Consider the following 18,859-nt stretch of genomic DNA (forward strand, 5'->3'; position numbering starts at 1 on the left):
CTCGTACCCAGATCAGGGTCTATGGCTTGTATTCGGGTCAGCAGAGCTTTAGTGGCGGTGTTTTCATAGACGCTAGCGGTGTAATGAGGCATGCTAAACATCGGCGGACTGTCATTCACGTCCAAGAGAACCACCACAACCTCAGCTTCACACCACAAACCACCGCTGTCCGTCGCACGGGCAACAAGAGAGTACTGCGCCACCTTTTCACGGTCCAGCGCCGCGGCGGTCTTCAGCTCGCCTACACAACAGAATAAAAGAGACTTATAAACAAACAGCAGCATTATAAACAGGACATTTCTTCAAATCGGACTCACAAACCTGTGTGTGGGTGTATGATGAAGTCTTCTGCTCCAGAACCGAACAGGGAGAACTGGATCTGTGCGTTTGCACCCGTGTCAGCGTCTGTAGCTCTGACCCGGAGGATTTGCTTATTTATGGTGACGTCTTCAGACACGGACACCGAGTACACGGCCTGCAGGCACAAAACACACTCATTACAAAGCTCCGATCAGATTCAGGCTTCAAATGCAGGTTGGCTTGTGCTGTAAAGTGTCAAGAGCACTTCTTTACTCATGTTTTCAGTGCCAAAAATGGAGAGCGAAATGAAAATGTTTGGGAGAAATGATCAGTTTATGAACTGTTTTGAAGGCACATTTGAATACTGCATTTGAACATTTCTGGCCATCCCTGCTGAAAAAACTAACAAAAAAACAATAGACCCCATTACACAATTTGTAATGGTTTTACTAGTTATAATGGTAATCTTGTATTGGTTTTAATGAAACCATAATGGACCCTGTGGGTCTCTATTGGTAACTGGTCACTTTCTATTGGTGGCTTGTTAAAACCAATAAATCCTAATGGAATAAGTCACAAAATGTTTTATGGTATTTTGTAATGTTTCTAATGCTATTTGTGGAAACCATTAGACTTTTCTGTGATGGTTCTATTGCAGGGATCATACGTACATTCAAACATTTAATTCAGTCATTTTTGCCCATTAAATGCACATATGAATGATCTGTATTGATCAAATTTATTGAACATTTTCCGCCATGCAAATGTGCATTTAATTTTTATTTTTTTGCCCATTTCAACATTGAATTAGATCATTTTTAGCCACCATATACACCATCTGAATTGATTTTTTTTGCCCATCGCAAGCCCCATTGAAATAATAGAATCAATCATTTTGGCCATTATAGGTATATACGAAAATACGGATTTCTTTGTTTTTTGGCCATCAAAGGAACATGCAAAAATTTTGGCTATTGTAACCATATTCAAACATTAAATTCAATCATTTAAAAAAAAGATCATATTATGCACATAATCTGACATTTTTGACCATCGTAAGTACATTTTATATATTACATTTAATAATTTTAGGCCATTATAGACATGGAAGAATATCTGATTTTAACATTTTTGGCCATTGCAGGAGCATTCAAAACCTTTTGGTTATTGTAGGTAAATTCAAACACTCATCTTTAAACTCCTGATTTAAAGGTTTCTGGACATCGTAGATAAATTCAAGCATTTCTGGCCATTACAACAACATTCAAATGTTTGTTTCAATCATTTTTGGGCATCATTTTGAACACCTGGTTTGAACATTTCTGGCAATCACAGGAGCATCACAGCCACACTCCAACATTACAGGCATGTATAAACATCTGATTTAATCATTTTGGGTGCATTCAGACATTTTTTGGCCATTGTGGGCACATCTGAACATCTGATTTGAACATGTTTGGACATTCAAATGCTTTTGGCCATCACAGGCAAAGATTTCAGGCAAACTCTCAATGCATTCATTTTTGGAAAACTCAGGCATGTCTGGAAGTTTTAATTGAATGTTTTGGCTGTAACACTTGCATTTCAAGTCTTGAAGTTTTTGGGCACATCTGAATGTTTGGTTTTGGAATCAACATGTTGCAATGCAAACTTTCTTGGCCATTTTAACTACAGTATAATCCAAAAACCTTTAAAGATTTCATTTATGTTTAAATGCTTTTGGATTATAGTTGCATTTGAACTAAAATGGCAACATTTCTTTATTTATGTACATTTTACACTTTATTTACTCAAAAATGGTACACTTCTAATGCTCAAAAATCTAGGGTTGAGGCTCAAACCAAATGCCCCCTGCTAAAAAAGACTGGCCTGGTTTTCAACAAGATCATGTTTTATGCTCATAGATAATTTCCCCTAGACTTCTTGGCTGCAGAAATAGTCTTCACTGGTTCCAAAAATATTCCTGGCTTTGGCTTGTAATCATTCATGTTTACCATGTAGATTTGAAATCTGGATTTTGAGCCAACTGAAAAAACAGCAGAAGAACCAGTTCTGACGACTTCTACACATTTCCACCGAATGCACTTTAGAGTTTTAACTCACCGGGTCACAGACGGGGCTGTTGTCGTTGGTGTCGATGACCATGACCTCTACGGCTGCCGTGGAAACATGGAGTCCGTCTGTCGCCGTGACATTGATGAGGTACTGTTCTTGTTCCTCGCGGTCTAACGGTCGTTTAACGTACAGTTTCCACTCTCCCTGAACCAAGCCGAGAGCAAACACCCCTCCTCTGTTGCCACCTAAACACACACACACACAAACACACAGAGAAGAGATTATACCGGACAGTTACTCTCTCAATAGTCTGTGACAATTTAAGTAGCAATAAAATCCCCTATCGATTGTAACACAACACACGCTCACTTCCAGGATTATCTGCAGTTTTAATGACCTCCATTAGTCCTCTCACTGATGGCATACTCATCAGTATGAACTATAATAATCAGTTCTTTATATTCACATTTAAATGATCAACACTGCCGTCAATCAGGTATTCATAATGGCCTTCCTTATCTATGACACGGTCTTCAGCCGTACCTGGCTCATTAGGACAGGTCATCTTTTAAACATCAAGCAGACAGAGGTGGAAAGAGAGAAAAAAAGAGAACGAGAGATTGAGTGAGAGTTAAATGGATATGACTCTATAATCAAAGCTGCCGAGTTGACAAGCATCCAATTACTGTACACTCATAGTATCAACACACGCTGCCTTATTCATCTAATAAAGAGTGTAATTTAACTCAGCTGGGGGCTGATAACAGAACAGTTTCTATCAGAGACGCATCAACAAAGGCCTGGACGCCTTCCTACTCCATTTCTCTCATCCCACGCTCTCGCTCACTGGGTTGAGGGAGTGTTCAGCATGACTTTCACAAACTGCATGCTTTTATTGTGCTTCATATGAGATCGAACTTGAATTTCATTTTCTTGCACACTTTTTTTAATCATGCACACCCATGCAGAGTGGCCTCGATGTATTTCGGCTCTTGAAAACTGACGCTACTTGTCTGAATGCCACTACATAACATAATAAAATACAAAAAATAAAATAGAATAAAAAATGTTTCCACATGTCTCATAGCATAATAATCAAAGGTGTTGTATATCCCAGTCAAAATTTCATGACAGCCTATTTGATATTTTGCAGTGGCGTAATGCAATATACGGTGCTGTAAATGTTTGGGCTCCGTACAAAAAAAAGAAAAGAAATTATTACTTTCTTTCAGCAAGGATGTGGCAAACTTACAAGTGACTATAAACACTTAAATGTAACAAAAATGTTCTATTTCAAATGAATGCTGTTCTTTTGAACTCTTTATTTAAAAAAAAAAATGTATCACTGTTTCTAAACAAAATTTAGCACAACTGTTTTCAACATAATAATAATAAATGTTTCTTGAGCAGCAAATCAACATATTATAATAATTTCTGAAGAATCGTGTGAAATGTTGCTAAAAGTTCAGCTTTGCCATCACAAATTAAATTATATTTCAAAATGTATTCAAATAGAAAACTTATTTTACCATGTAATAACATTTCACAGTATTACCATTTTAACTATTTATGATTTAATAAACGCAGCCTCAGTGAGCATTAAAGCCATCTTTTAAGAAACCCATAAAAATACAATTTGTAATAGAATGCAATCAGAATTGTACTGAATTGCATGACACATTAAAATACAAAAAATATGGCATGCATATAATAATACACGTACATAGCTCACAGTTGGTCACATGCTGGAAAAAAATAATTTTATTTTAATTGTCATATTTGGTACAGTACGAGTCACACACGGACCTTCTATGTTTGAAAATCAAATATCTATACACATCTCATCTCTCTCAAACAACAAATTTCATTCTTGTCAACCAATTAAACTCAAGTGAATTGTTTCCAGCCAGTAACAGTCAGTTCTGGTTGATTAGTGTTTCTACAGCGACCTTTCACCTTCACGAGGCAGTAACACGAAGAGCTATTTAACGGCTGTTAAATTGTAGCCGTTAGGTCGAGGGTATTCAGTGCTATTGTTAAGCTGAGATACAGAGTGCACCATGGTCTAAAATGGTTTAAGATATCCTTTATGAACCTTTAAACGACTTTCAGCCAAGAACCTCTAAATAAAAGTTCAAATCATCCAATTAACCACCACAGAGTAACTGTTTACTGTTTAATTGCTCTGTGCTCTGTTGAACACAGCAGTAAAATACCCCGAGAGGTGAGAGAATAAAGACATTTGGGTAACTCAAATCTGTTTGTATATGTGTCTCTTTATTTCCCTCCAGTGTGTATTATGATACGGTGTGCAGTTCTCTGAGCCAGTTTGAGCCGCTGGGCTCTGAGAAGAGTATTAGAGTCTGTCTGACCTTTGAGTTTGTCTTGAACTAGAGGATTTAAACGTTATAAAAGTGTGGACTGTAGGGAAGGACACTGAGAGAGAAAAGGAAAGAGACTATTCTCAGTAGAACACATGCCAACTAAACAAGGGTTTGTTTAACAGTTCACTTTAGTTTACATGCCGTGGGCCATGATTTAATTAAAGGGATAGTTCACTAATTTTTATGAAGTGTAAAGTTGTTTGACTTTCTTTCTGAATGCGTTTCAGTGCATTTGCAATCAATTAACTGAATATTTTAGACTTTAAATGATTAAATGATTAAATGATTATTTCTTTTGTCTTTAAAAAATACAAAAACATCATAAAAGTGGACGAAAACTGTGAAAAATGCATGCATATGTATATAATACGTACTGTACAATAATCACAGGATAGAAAGGTGATATCTATATAAATAGCTATTTATGATTATTTATTTTTTATATATGCATTTATACTTTAGTTATTTTAGTTTAGAAAAGTAAAATGTGTACCTCGAATGTAGTTTTTGAATTCATTTTTATCCAAATGCATAAACTTAAATGTAAAATTATATTTAAATAAAGCAGAAAAAGACATAATCCAAAACAATCCTCGGTAGAATGCACACTAACAATAAGGAACGAAACAAGTTCCAGTGTCACACTGTTTACTGTAGTTTCCATGCTGTGGGCTGTAATTTAGTTAAGAGTCAGAGGCTTGTGTGTATTGTGCGTGGTAAATCTTGTTAAAAATACTGCTCCTGCTGGTGGCAGCACAGTCTAAATCATGATCACAGCGTAAAGGTTGAGCTTAATCGAAATTCTGTTCAGGCCGAGAAGTGTTCCTCTCTCTGTGTGTGAGTGTAAAAGCATGAATTATAGAACAAGGCAGCTCCCTAATTCAATGTTATGAGTTTCTGAGCGCCTAATTTACAAGTGTGTACTGCTTAGGAGCATGTGCAAGGTGTGTGTATGTGCGTGCAATCTGTTCCTTGTCACCAGGCAAGGTGTTCAACACTGGCTGAATATAAAGGTATATTTAAAGCTGGTTGAGCTAGATGCTGATAAGAAGGAGGTTTATATTTGCCCTTTTCAAAGACGCTATCCACCTAAACTACTGCTTTCGGAAATGTCACTGTATTATGTTTCGTTGGTGAAGTGATGCGCTTCCACATCGCAAATCCCACCGGTGTAATTTGCATGCAGTTGCATCACAGCTTTAATAAAATCCTTATAAAACGAGAGTGGTTTTTCTCTCCAGCAAGAAGTCAGTCTACATCCTCCTGCAAAATCCAGCTAGTAGCCCTAGAGTGTATAATCCATTATCAGGAGAGGATGAATGAGGTGTAATTACTGTGGACTTCTGACATTCCATAATAGCGCTGTTCAACATTATGCTTACATGCAGAACAGGGCTTTAGAAAATCAGGCTATGTTTAGATTGAGAGCACACCGATATGGTACATGGCCAACAGTATGAAGACACTCTGTATGTGTTTGTTGAATATATTCAAAACAACGGGAATGAAAAGGCAGTTTGACTTCTCTCTGTCTTTCTTTATGGATGATTTTCTATTAAAATTATTTTTTAAGGAGACTGCATGGTTGTTGCTCGCACATGTAAATTGTTGCAGAGGAAATAACCAAACCTATCAATTTTATCCAAAAAAGCGGCGCATATGGTAACCCTAATGAGTGTGCAAAACAACACTGATCCCCATTGACTTGCAATGTAAGCATTTCATAAGACATTTTTCAAAATATCATTTTCTGTGTTTCACAGAAAACTAAGGTTTGGAATGACATCCAGGTGAGAAAATGGTGACAGGAATGACATTTTTAGCTGTACTATCCCTTAAATATCTCATTTAGTGTTGCATCTCAATTTCTCATTTCAAAGGTTTTTCAATATTTTAGCTGCAAAAATAGACATTACAAAAAATAGATATTACGAACATGATTATTTTTTCAGTTCTTACCTGTAATATGATAGGTGACTTGTCGGTTTCCAGGCGAGCTGTCGTTGTCCCGTGTGTTCAATACTGCCACTACTTCACCAGGTGCATCACTCTCACGAACACTTCCGTAGTAACGGGGCTGAAGAAACTGCGGTATGTTGTCATTGGAGTCGCTCACTGCTATAGTTATAGTTGTTGAGGATGACTGGCTGGCAGGATCTCCAAGGTCAAATGCCCAGACTGTAAGACTATGGGCAGGGCTCTGCTCATGGTCCAGCCCTTTCAGTGTTGATATCCAACCAGAGCTGCTGTCAATTGTAAAGTAGGCTCCATGTTCTTCAATGTCCTCACCACCAGAGCCACCAAGCAACCCAGGGGGAGCAAGACTGTAAGTCACCTGACCATTAGCTGCCCAATCAGGATCCAAAGCTCGTACTTGCAGAATCCTAGTCCCAGGAGAAAGACCCTCAGTGACTGATGCTTCATAGTTATCTGACTCAAATGCAGGTTTGTTATCATTGACATCTTGTACTTTGACCTCCACATCTACAGCCGAAACTGCGTCCAAACGTCCCTGCTGCAACACTGCCATCACTTTGAAATGATAGGCTGGTGTCCACTCTCGGTCCAGTGCTTTGTCTAGTTTGATCATGCCGGTTTCTTTGTCAACCACAAACACTCCATCACTGTTACTCTCTGGAGTCTGTCCGATCACCATTGAGAAGCTTACTGGTAAGGACGAGTGGCTAGTTGAGGTGTGTAGATGCACTGCTCCCAACAAGGAACCAATGGGCATGTCCTCTGGCACAGTAAATGAGAACTGTGGCTGGCTGAAGGAAGGTATGTGGGCATTGGCAGACAAAACATGTATGTAGACTGACACAAGGGAATGCCTAATAGGTACCCCACCATCAGAGGCTTTAACGAAAAAGGACAGTACAGACCCACGCAAAGGGGAGAAATTGCCTTTGGTGACAACCCAGCCACTGTCTGGGTCGATATCCAGAAGTTCAGTAACTTGCAGGCTGGCTTCAGTGTACAGACTGTAGCTCACCTGTCCATTGGCACCTTGATCTAGATCCCAAGCTTGTACTTGTGTCACAAGGGTACCAGGCTCAACCTCGGACCGCACACTTGCATGGTACTCTGAGGCGCCAAACTGTGGAGCGTTGTCGTTCTCGTCTAGTATGGTAACCCGGACACTGCAATATCCAGATCGGCCACCAGCATCCACAGCTGCAATGGACAGCACAATCTCACTTCGTTCTTCCCGGTCTAGACGTTCAAGACTCGTAATTTGTCCACTGCCATCAATACTGAACAAGTCCCGAGCGGAATCTGAGAGCAGCACATAACTCACATCCCCAAAAGGTCCAGGATCAGCGTCTTGTGCCCTGATTGCAATGACCTTTGATCCCACTAGTGCATTCTCCCGTACATCAGCCTCGTACATGCCCTGGGTGAACTGGGGGGCGTGTAGATTAGCTCGCTCTACCTGAATGTGCACTTGTGCCGTACTAGTAAACACTCCATCAGAAACGCTTACATTTAGGGTGATGGTGGAAGGCATGCGCTGCATGCGTCGCTGGCCACTCAGAGTGAGGACACCGGAGGCAGCGTCAAGCTCAAACAGCATCTTTTCATTTCCAGACACCAGGCCATACTGCAAGCGTTCTGTGTCTGAACGGTCTGCATCAGAGGCCTGGATGCATGTAACAAAGTGGCCTTTTGGTGCCAACTCATTGATAGAGGCTTCATAGAGCAGTTGGTTAAATACAGGAGCATTGTCATTTGTGTCCATGACATCGACTGTGACCCACACTTCACTGCTCAGTGGAGGAAAGCCATTATCTGCTGCCTTGACAAGAAACACATAGCGCTGGATGGACTCATGGTCCAAGGAGCGAGCTGTCAAAATTAGACCACTGCTGCTGTCTATGTGGAAGTGGTCGGTGCTGTTAGTGCGGTCTGGAATGATTTGGTACCGAATGGCTGCATTCTTCTCAGAGTCATTGTCCGTTGCAAGAACTTGCAAAGCTGCAGTGCCAATCATGGCAGATTCAGAAATTACAGCTTTGTATGAGGGCTGCTCGAAGACTGGAGGGTTGTCATTTACATCCAAAACAGTAACTTCAACATCCACTTCTGCACGAGCGCCTGTGAGGCAGTCCGTTGCTCTGACAATGAGTCTGTGGGAAGGGCTAGTCTCATAGTCGAGAGCAGCGATGACACTGATGACACCTGTGTCAAATCCAATGGAGAAGAGTGTTCCTGGGTCACCGTGCGTGATTGTGTAAAGGACACTCTGGCCATCGGGGCTGCTGGCGTTTATTCCCAGAATTGGAGTCCATATTGGTACATCTTCGCTCACTTTCACTGAGTAGAATGGTCGGTCGAACACTGGCATTGCTCTGTTTACTACTGTGACAGGAAAGGTGACTGAAGAGGAAAGAGGTGGTGTTCCCATGTCACGGGCAAACACCAGAACCTGATATTCAACACTAGAGAGATCAGCTTCGAAAGCTCTCCGTAAGCGAAGTTCGCCGCCCAAACGGTCTATTTCAAAATGCCCCAGTTCATCCTGCAGAAAGTAGTTCACCTCTCCATTTTGTCCTTTGTCCCGGTCCACTGCTGTCACTCGAAATATCGCTGTCCCAGGCTCCGCTTCCACTTGAACAGCAGCATAGTATGGCAATCCAACAAAAACTGGAGAATTGTCATTGACATCAGTGACTTGAACTCGGACCAATGCTCTTGCAACACGGAGCCGATCTTCCTCACGGCCTGCTTGGACCAAAAGTCCATATTCCTCCTCCTCCTCCCTGTCTAAAGGGATTCCAACAGTTTCAATGGCACCGGACGTTGGCCTAATACGAAATTTCCCACCTGCATTTAATAAAGTATAACGCAGGGGTTCATTCAACTTGTTCCCTAGTGCTGTAACGACAGCAACTGTTGTTATGTTACCATTGTTCTCCTCAATGTTGGCGTTGTAGGTATTAAGAGTAAAAGCCAGACCACTGTCCAGAGCTTCATGAACCAGGACAGTTACCAGAGCGGTACTGGAGAAGCGTCCATCTGAAACACGGACGTTAAATCGAAATCGTTCTTTGCTAAAAGTACTGTTTCTTACAATCAACAGTCCAGTGCTTGACTCAATGCTGAAATGTTCTATGCTGCCATCAGTCAATGAGTAAGTGAGCTCTGACTGGCCATCACTATCGGGGTCGGTAGCAAAAACTTGTAGGGCTTCCACACCTTCATACGTTGGAAGCAAAAGGACAGCTTCATAAGACGCCTGAGAAAACTTAGGCGGGCAGTCGTTGACATCTTGCACCTCAATAGTAACTTCTGCAGGATGCTCAGCTGAGAGTTGTGGATGTCCACTGTCTCGGACATTAACATGGAAGCGGAATGTAGGTGTGGTTTCATGGTCAAGCTGACCAATTGTCCTTATAGAGCCAGTCCCGGCATCTACTGCAAAGAAGCGCCTGGCAGATTCTTCCATTATCTGGTACACCAACAGGGCATTATGGTTGCGGTCAGCATCACTTGCTCGTATGACTAGCGGTTGTCCATTGTCACATTGGACAACACTGTTAAGCCCGGCACCTTCACTGATACTTCCATGGTACCGCAGCTGTTCGAAAACTGGGGCATTGTCATTTTGGTCGATAACTGTAATAGTTATTGTAGCATTTGAGGCCTGTCCAGCCATGTTGCTTGCAGTGACTATTAGCATGTAGGAGGGAACAGTTTCAAAGTCTAATGTTTTTTGTGTAGTGATCACTCCACTGTACTGGTTGATGCGGAATGTCCGATGACCATTGCCTTGGCGAATGTCATAGGTAAGGGTAGACAGACTTAGAGCATTCACTGTGATGACTGAAGTTCCAATGGCGACACCTTCTGATATATCTGCCTGATATTCACTTTGGGGAAACTTGGGACCAGCGTTATTGGACAAGGTGACCGCAATCCGGACTACAGCTGTTGAAGACAATGCTGGAGAACCGTTATCTGTTGCTTTAACAGACAAGACGTAGTGACCGATGTTGGAAAGGTCCAGCTCCCTAGCCAATGAGATGATGCCTAAAACAGGATCAATCCGGAAAGTGTTTCCTGTGTTTCCTAAATTAAAAAAGAACAAAATGAGCGTAAGAAAAGAAAAAAAGACCTTACAATTATACAGTATCAACACACACATTATTGTATAAAAGCAAATACATGTCATAAAGCATTCAATTGTATGTGTGTTTGCATTTATTAATGTAAATAAAATAGTGACTTTTTTTTTCTTTTTACACATTTACTTTCATGAGACAATTTCATTGGAGTTTGTGCAAATTTTGTCAGGTAGTGTATGAGAGCGTGTGCATACCTGAGTCAATGCTGTAACTGATTTGTGCATTTTGGCCCTTGTCCTTATCGAGTGCAGTCACTGTGAGAACAGCTGATCCCAGTGCTGCTGATTCATACACCTGTCCATCATACATCACCATGGTGAAAATAGGGGCGTGGTCATTCACATCCTCTACACCAATCAGGACACGAGCAAGGCTACGTCTGTACGGGAACTCTTGATCCTTCACCTAATATAAAAAGCAAAGTAAAGAAGAAAGCAAGAAAGATGGAGAAAAAAAAATAAAGAGAGCAGTAGAGGGAAACAAAAATTAATTCCCTGTCTGAAACAGACAGCAATATCCAACACAAGGAAACAGCAACACACACACAACCTCATGCAGACAAAACAAACTCGCTCACGTCCAGATGGAGTGGATAACATCTCTCTCCGGATTATAATAACTAATTTCATCTGTTTGCAGGCAGCAGGAATATCCTTGTGCTTATTAGATATGACACTCACTGTCTCTCACCCTCGTCAGGGGAGAGCAGAAACAAGGAGTGATACAGATCAGATCAATAATTAGATCACAGTGGAGAAACGACACAGGTGCAGACGACATTAAACTAGTGACGGCTGCCAAAGCACAAGGAGCAATCTCCTGTTCCTGTCATACCTGCACTCAAGCATGGAGAGCGAGAAAGAGAGACAGGAGGGAGGCAAACTACCAACACTAATCAAACGAAAACTCTGCTCATTTATCTATATATCTATCCAGTAAGAGACACAATATTCTCTCAAAATATATTTGAAAAAAAAACAAAAAAACAAACTCATGTAGACTGTTTGCATCTATTTATGAAATGTACAAGTCTTCATACTTTAAAACAAATTAAAGTAAAAAAAAAAAATATATATATATATATATATATATATATTTTTTTTTACATTTTACTTTAATTTATATATATATATATATATATATATATATATATATATATATATATATATATGAAATACAATTCAAATAATAAAAATAATAATAATAAAAAAAAAATAAAGCTTGAGCTTCCATTTCCTGAAAAATAAGTGTGAGTGGTGGTTGTTTACTGACCCAAGTCAAAATAATGGTTGGCAAAGCATTGCGATGCATTTCTAAAGAGTTTTAGTGCATTACTATGTGACTGATGCGGTGTACTGGTTATGTGGTATTTTCATAATATCTATTTAAGGCAATCTGAGTTACCATGATTGTGAGGATGTGCTGAGTTCGGCTCTCGTGGTCCAGTCTGCGAGCCGTGTAGATGACTCCATTGTTAGGATCGATGCGAAAGAGCCGCATGCTGCTGGGGTCAACGCTGCTCTGAAGGCTAAAGGTCAAACGGTGACGCTCGTCACGGTCAGACGCCAACACCTGAACCACCTCAGTATCCGGGGGCGTGTCTTCGGTGATTGTGATGTCATAGGTGGGCTGGGAAAAAATGGGGGCGTTGTCATTGTTGTCCAGAACAGTAATGTGGACCTGTGAAGAAAAATAAAAAAACATGTCAAAATGTCATGTAATTTTTCAGTAGAAGTGTTTTTCTATATATACATTGTATATATATATATATATATATATATATATATATATATATATACATTCGTTAACTGGAATGAAGTTTAAATAAAGTACAAATATAAGATTAAAAACAAAAACGTTGTACTAAAATTACTATTTTTACTAAAATTACTAAGACTTAAGTGAAATAAAAATACAAGTAATTAAAAAAGAAGTAATCTAAATTACTATAACTTAAACTTAGCAAATAAATAAATAAAAATATAAAAGCTAATTTAAAGTGTTAACATATACTAGAAAGTCAACATGAAATGTAATTTCTCAGTACAGGTGTTGCTACCATTAACGAAAACTAAAAATATATATTTTTTAAATGTTTGCATTAATTGGAATAAAGTTAAAGGAAGATAAAATATAAATATTAGATGAAAAACTAAAACTTAAAAAAAAAAAAAAAAAAAAAAATATATATATATATATATATATATATATATATATATATAAAGATATGTTGTCTGGCCAATTAACTGATATAATAAATACTAATAATATAATAAGTTTTTATAGGCTTTTTATAAGTTCACTAAAATTACTAAAACTAAAGTGAAAAAAATAAAACGAATTATACAAAATATATATATATTATTTTTAGTCAAAATAAATTATAATAAGTGGAAAATGCTATCTGGAAATGTTTTTTTTTCTCATCTCTACACAATAACAAAGCTCACGAAAATCAAGCACTGTATATAATATTAGTAACTTTGGTCACATCTAAATAACGCAGCCTTGTATTGACTGATTTGTTTGCGGATTTTCTACATTTCAAGAGTTTCGTTTACTACGATTCTAAGCAAAGTTCTCTGATAAATACTGATAAAACTTGACTGAACTTAATGAAAATCACACAACACAACTGAAGCTGACTGAACACTGAAACGCAAACAAATGGGCTGAGGCAAATACTCCGTTGTGGCTAACTTGTATTAATATCCCCACCGGTCAGAGGAGCACGCAGACAGCATCAGAGCACACAACTGTGAGTGTCTGCGAGCTAATTATAAAGTAATAACAGACGTGCACTTCCGTCTCACACTCGGCCTTGCGGAGACACGCTGTGCTCCATCTGTGAGTGTTTGTGTGTAAATCACAGACAGTGAATGAATGTATATTTGAGTAAGAAAGTGTGTGAAAGATGGTGCTTTCTAAATAGAGAACTAGTCTTGGAGAAGACTCGTTTTTTCCCCATCTGTCCCTTCTCTGACCCTCCCTCCAGCACTCGCAGTTCACATGTGTGTTTTTACTTTGTCAAACATATGCAACTGAATTAATTATCTTTTGTGTTTACTTTCTTATGTGTGTGTGTGTGTATATGTTCATTTACTTTATAGTGAGTGAATAAACTGAATAAATGTGAGAGCTCTTCCTCCCAAAGCACTGTAGCAGCTTCTAACCCTGAAAGACAAACAGATCCATCATTCACTTTTCCTCACTCTCTCACATTTTTCCTTTCAGGATGGATTGTGTCCTTTAAACTCTGACCTTCAAGGACAGATTATGCTGAAATGGGCTCGTATCCATGGCAACGGCGCTATCAATCCGATGGGACCTTGACATCAGGGATAGGCAATCTGAACGATGACAGACGTGATCAATCAAACCCTCAGCATCAGACATCAGCATCAATCATCGACTAAACAGCTGCTGTTAAGCGGACAAACACCAACTCTGCTCCAAAACCCAGTGAGCTTCCTCCCTACACACTTTCAAAACACCAAAAAGCTTCTCCAAAAGATTAGAAAAATATCATGCTGCCTTTTAACATCATGTCTGGCCATATTCTAAGGATGAAAAGCAATGCAAAAAAGTCCATAAGTGAAAAAAAAAGCCATACGATAACTAGAAATTAAGTGGAGAGGAATGCAGATTACACATGAATCGATCCCCCAACCATAAATATGAATATATATATATATATATATATATATATATATATATATATATATATATATATATATATATATATATATATATATATATATAGTACAGACCAAAAGTTTGGAAACATTAATATTTTTTATGTTTTCGAAAGAAGTTTCTCCTGCTCATCAAGCCTGCATTTATTTGATCAAAAATACAGATTTTTTTTTAATATTGTGATATATTATTATAATTTAAAATAATTGTTTTTAAATGTATCATACTTTAAATTTTTTTAGATTTTACATGTGACACTGAAGGCTGGAGTAATGATGCTGAAAATTCAGCTTTGCATCACAGGAATAAATTATTATTTTTAAGTATATTCAATTAGAAAACTATTATTTTAAGTTGTAATAATATTTCACAATATTACTGTTTTTTCTGTATTTTTGGTCAAATAAATGCAGGCTTGATGAGCAGAAGAAACTTCTTTCAAAAACATTAAAGATAGTAATGTTTCCAAACTTTTGGTCTGTACTATATATATATATATATATATATATATATATATATATATATATATATATATATATATATACACACACATATACATATTATTAATTAGAATAATATTACAGAATAATAATATTAAGAGTAATAAATGATAATCAATATTTATATATTTATATTAATATAAAACAATAAATAAGTATAAATCAGTGTATTTGTATCATGTATCAAATGTCCGTGAATGTTTATTTATTTTTATTTGTGAGTGTGTTTACCTGAGTGTATGCTATATTAGTCCCATCTGTGACCTCCACAGTGAGATTGTAGAACGATCGCTGCTCTGCGTCCAGAGGTTTAGCGATGACGATAGTGCCGACTCCTTTCTCAACGTCAAACGTACTGTCCACATCACCGCCTTACATGAAAACAGAAAACATGATTAAACACACAAACTCTATATGCTACATCACACACACACACACACACACACACACACACACACACACACACACACACACACACACACACACTTTCAAACTCACACCACTGTAGTAATCCGGTACACCAGATGGGGGCGATACAGGGTTTGGAAATGCTAAACATGAGTAGGATGGGATTTCCTCATTATACCCACAGACATCACAGTAAATCCTCAACAAACACCCCACATATGCAATGCACACACACACACACACACACACACACACACAAACACACACCACATATGCAATATATCCTTATATAAACACACATATAAAGACATCTTACATATAAAAAACACTAACACAATATATAAAGACGTATACACTCATATGTATGCATGTGCGTGTGCTACTCTGAAGTGATAGAAAAAGATTCCTCCATTTTCTAAGAGATCAAGTCTATATTTTCCTACACATCCTACATGAGTCAAATAAACACATGCTGCCCACAAACACACAGCACTCTCTAGACTCGGCTCAAAGAGGAAAGAATAGATTATTAACACCAACAAAAGAGAGGCAAACCAAAAATATGGATCGAATAAACAATTGTTATCGCACATTGAAAGTCAACTCCAAGGTATAGTTCACTCAAAATTGAAAGATTTATCTATATACCCACCCTCACGCCAATCCAAACCTTTCTTCCATGCATCGCATGACATGTTAGTTCACAAAACATTCACATTATGCTTTTCCTCACAATAAAAGCAGACCAGAAGCTGGCAAGCTCCAAAACGCACCATAAAAATGGTTGAATCATATGATAACTTTGTTTGAGAAACAAACTGAAATTTCAGTTATCATCCAGTGTAAATCTTGCCACAGGCATCAAACTTCATTCTAGGCTAGTATTGCTACATTTTGAATAGTCACAAGACAATGAATAAAACATTTTGTATCACTCATTTTATCTTATTTGACCCTGGACAGCAAAACCTGTCATAAGGGTATTTTTCTTTTTTAGAAATAAATAAGCTTTCCATAGATGTTTAGTTTGTTAGGATATGATAATATTTGGCTGAGATACAACTATTTAAAAAAATCTGGAATCTGACGGTGCAAAAAAACTAAATATTGAGAAAATCGGCTTTAAAGTTGTCCAGATGAAGTTCTTAGCATTGCACATTACTAATCAAACATCAAGTTTGAATATATCTAAAGAAGGAGATTTACAAAATATTTTCATGTAAACATGATCTTTACTTAAAATCCCAATTATTTTTGTCATAAAAAATCTATAATTTTGACCCATACAATGTATTTTTGGCTATTGCTACAAATATACCCCAGTGACATAAGACTGCTTCTATGCTCCAGAGTCACATATCATTAAAATTTTAATGACACAAGACTTAAATTTCAGTCTGTTCACACAAAACTTCAAAAGACTTGAAAAACTTAGTGTTCAAGTCACGTGCAATACTTTTCAGTTTGTTGTTGTTGTTGTTGTTTTTTTAGCCCTTTAAATCTTTTTGCTACCAATGAATGGAAAAAAGCGGCATCACCATTCTGACTAAGGTCTATAACAGAAAAAATACTAATGTCATTTTGGAACAACATGAGAGCGAGCAAATGGTTACCGAACTGTGATTTACAGGTGAACTATTCCTTTAAGACATAGATTGCCTTGCTGCATGAGTGTGTTTGAACCCCTATGCGTGTGAACACAGGTGAAGTGTGTTTTGGCAGGGCGCTACGCTCCCTCTTCACACTCGTTCTACCCAGGGCGCATTAATCATCTCGTGCCGCCTGTTGCTGTAACACCTGGTGGAGAGATACACTTACATACACATACTTTCATTCATCACCATCCACCCTCGCTGTCCTCAAACACTCTCTCTCGTCTGGCAAGCTAACCCTAAGCTGACCCCTGACCTTTATGCACACTCGATTGGCTGTTTAATGATGCATTTAATCAAGCCACACATGATAAGGCTGGGTCAACGACCGCCAGAAGGGTTTTAGGTAACTCATAAACAAAACACACACACATGGAATCAGGAATTAAACCATTATTGCCACTGCATAGTAAATGCAAAGTGCACACACACATGCATACAGCAATACATCAAACGCACATTTAAATTACATTTGTATCAAGAGACACACCCTCAAATTCACATCCCAACCAATCACGTTTAAGCAACACAGCACAACACCAAGGGATGATGGGAAAGCAGAGCTAGCTGATGGTTAAACGGCAACAGAGCAAGAGCAGTTCTGCTGAACATATATAAATATAGAGAGAGGGAGAAAGGAAGACAGACTGGAGAAGAAAGAGACAAATAGAATCACTGAAAGAGAGAGAAACAAAGACAGAAGGACAGAAAAAGAGACAGACAGAGAAAGCTAGACAATAAGGACTGAACTGATGAAACTGTCACCGCGTCATTACATTAGTTTAGTATTTGTAGGCATTTAGAAGATGTCAATGTTAACATTCAAGCAATTTAAAAACCATTTAAGACGCAAAAAGAGAAGTCTGGTCTATTTTGGTCTGTTTTTGTCCGCTGCAGCATTATTAGAAAACGGTTTATGTTAAAATCACCGTTTTGGAGAGGATTTTAAGTTAAGTGAACATTAACATCCTGAAAAATAAAATTCCATGTGTATCAGTATAGTGGATCCGTGCATTAGGTCTTAAAGTGACAGTGACATAAAACCCCATACCGTCAACTGCTTGGTAACAACATTATTTAAAATAACTTATTTTGTGTCCAAGAGAAGAAACAAACAACTAAAGTGGAGGGTGAGTAAATGACGACAACATTTTTGGGTGAACTACCTCTTGAATGTTAATCGAACAACAAAAGAAAAAGGGAAAACTGCTTTTGACTGAATATATTTTGTGCTTATAATCTACCTTTAATTTATACAGCGAATATTATGGATTGTTATTTTATATTTGATCATTCTTATCTATGTCTTACCTGGATACTACCTAAAAAGCACTGTATTTCATTTGTATCACTTTTCTATTGTATTTTTTATCTGCGCTATTGCTTGTGATTGGTTCATTAGTTTGTTGTAATGTTTGAACTTTGTATTCGTTTTTGATGTGCTATCAAACCGGAATTGAAAACTCTTCAGTGTTAATCAAATCTAAAATGTGGGGGTTGTAACAACTTTATTTATTAGAAACATGGGCTCAACTTTTTTTCTTTGTGGCGGGAAAACTGAAAAATTTCACTGGGCAACGAAACAAATCTGTAAATAATTAAATAAATAAATTTTAAAAACAAAGAATTGAGTCCTGGACATGCAGAGAGAGAAAGACAGGCAGACAGAGTTGAAGACAGAAGGAGAGTTCACAATACGGAGTTAAAAGACAGAAAGAGAGAAACCACAGAAAGAAAAA

At 38.0% G+C, this 18,859-nt stretch overlaps 1 protein-coding gene across 3 annotated transcripts in view; it reads right to left on the reverse strand.

Annotated features, from left to right (window-relative positions):
- The window catches only part of fat3a (FAT atypical cadherin 3a), a 140,969-nt gene that overhangs the window by 30,516 nt on the left and 91,594 nt on the right, over positions 1-18,859 (reverse strand). For all 3 annotated transcript variants that reach the window (XM_052576898.1, XM_052576897.1, XM_052576896.1), the window contains exons 8-14: positions 15,292-15,431; positions 12,269-12,544; positions 11,059-11,269; positions 6,699-10,808; positions 2,404-2,600; positions 322-475; positions 8-241 (exon numbers count right to left, since the gene is read on the reverse strand). In XM_052576898.1, the coding sequence (XP_052432858.1) occupies positions 8-241; positions 322-475; positions 2,404-2,600; positions 6,699-10,808; positions 11,059-11,269; positions 12,269-12,544; positions 15,292-15,431 (5,322 nt within the window). The remainder of the gene's footprint in view (positions 1-7; positions 242-321; positions 476-2,403; positions 2,601-6,698; positions 10,809-11,058; positions 11,270-12,268; positions 12,545-15,291; positions 15,432-18,859) is intronic.

Source organism: Carassius gibelio, chromosome B15 (genome assembly GCF_023724105.1).
Source record: "Carassius gibelio isolate Cgi1373 ecotype wild population from Czech Republic chromosome B15, carGib1.2-hapl.c, whole genome shotgun sequence".
Classification (NCBI taxonomy): domain Eukaryota; kingdom Metazoa; phylum Chordata; class Actinopteri; order Cypriniformes; family Cyprinidae; genus Carassius; species Carassius gibelio.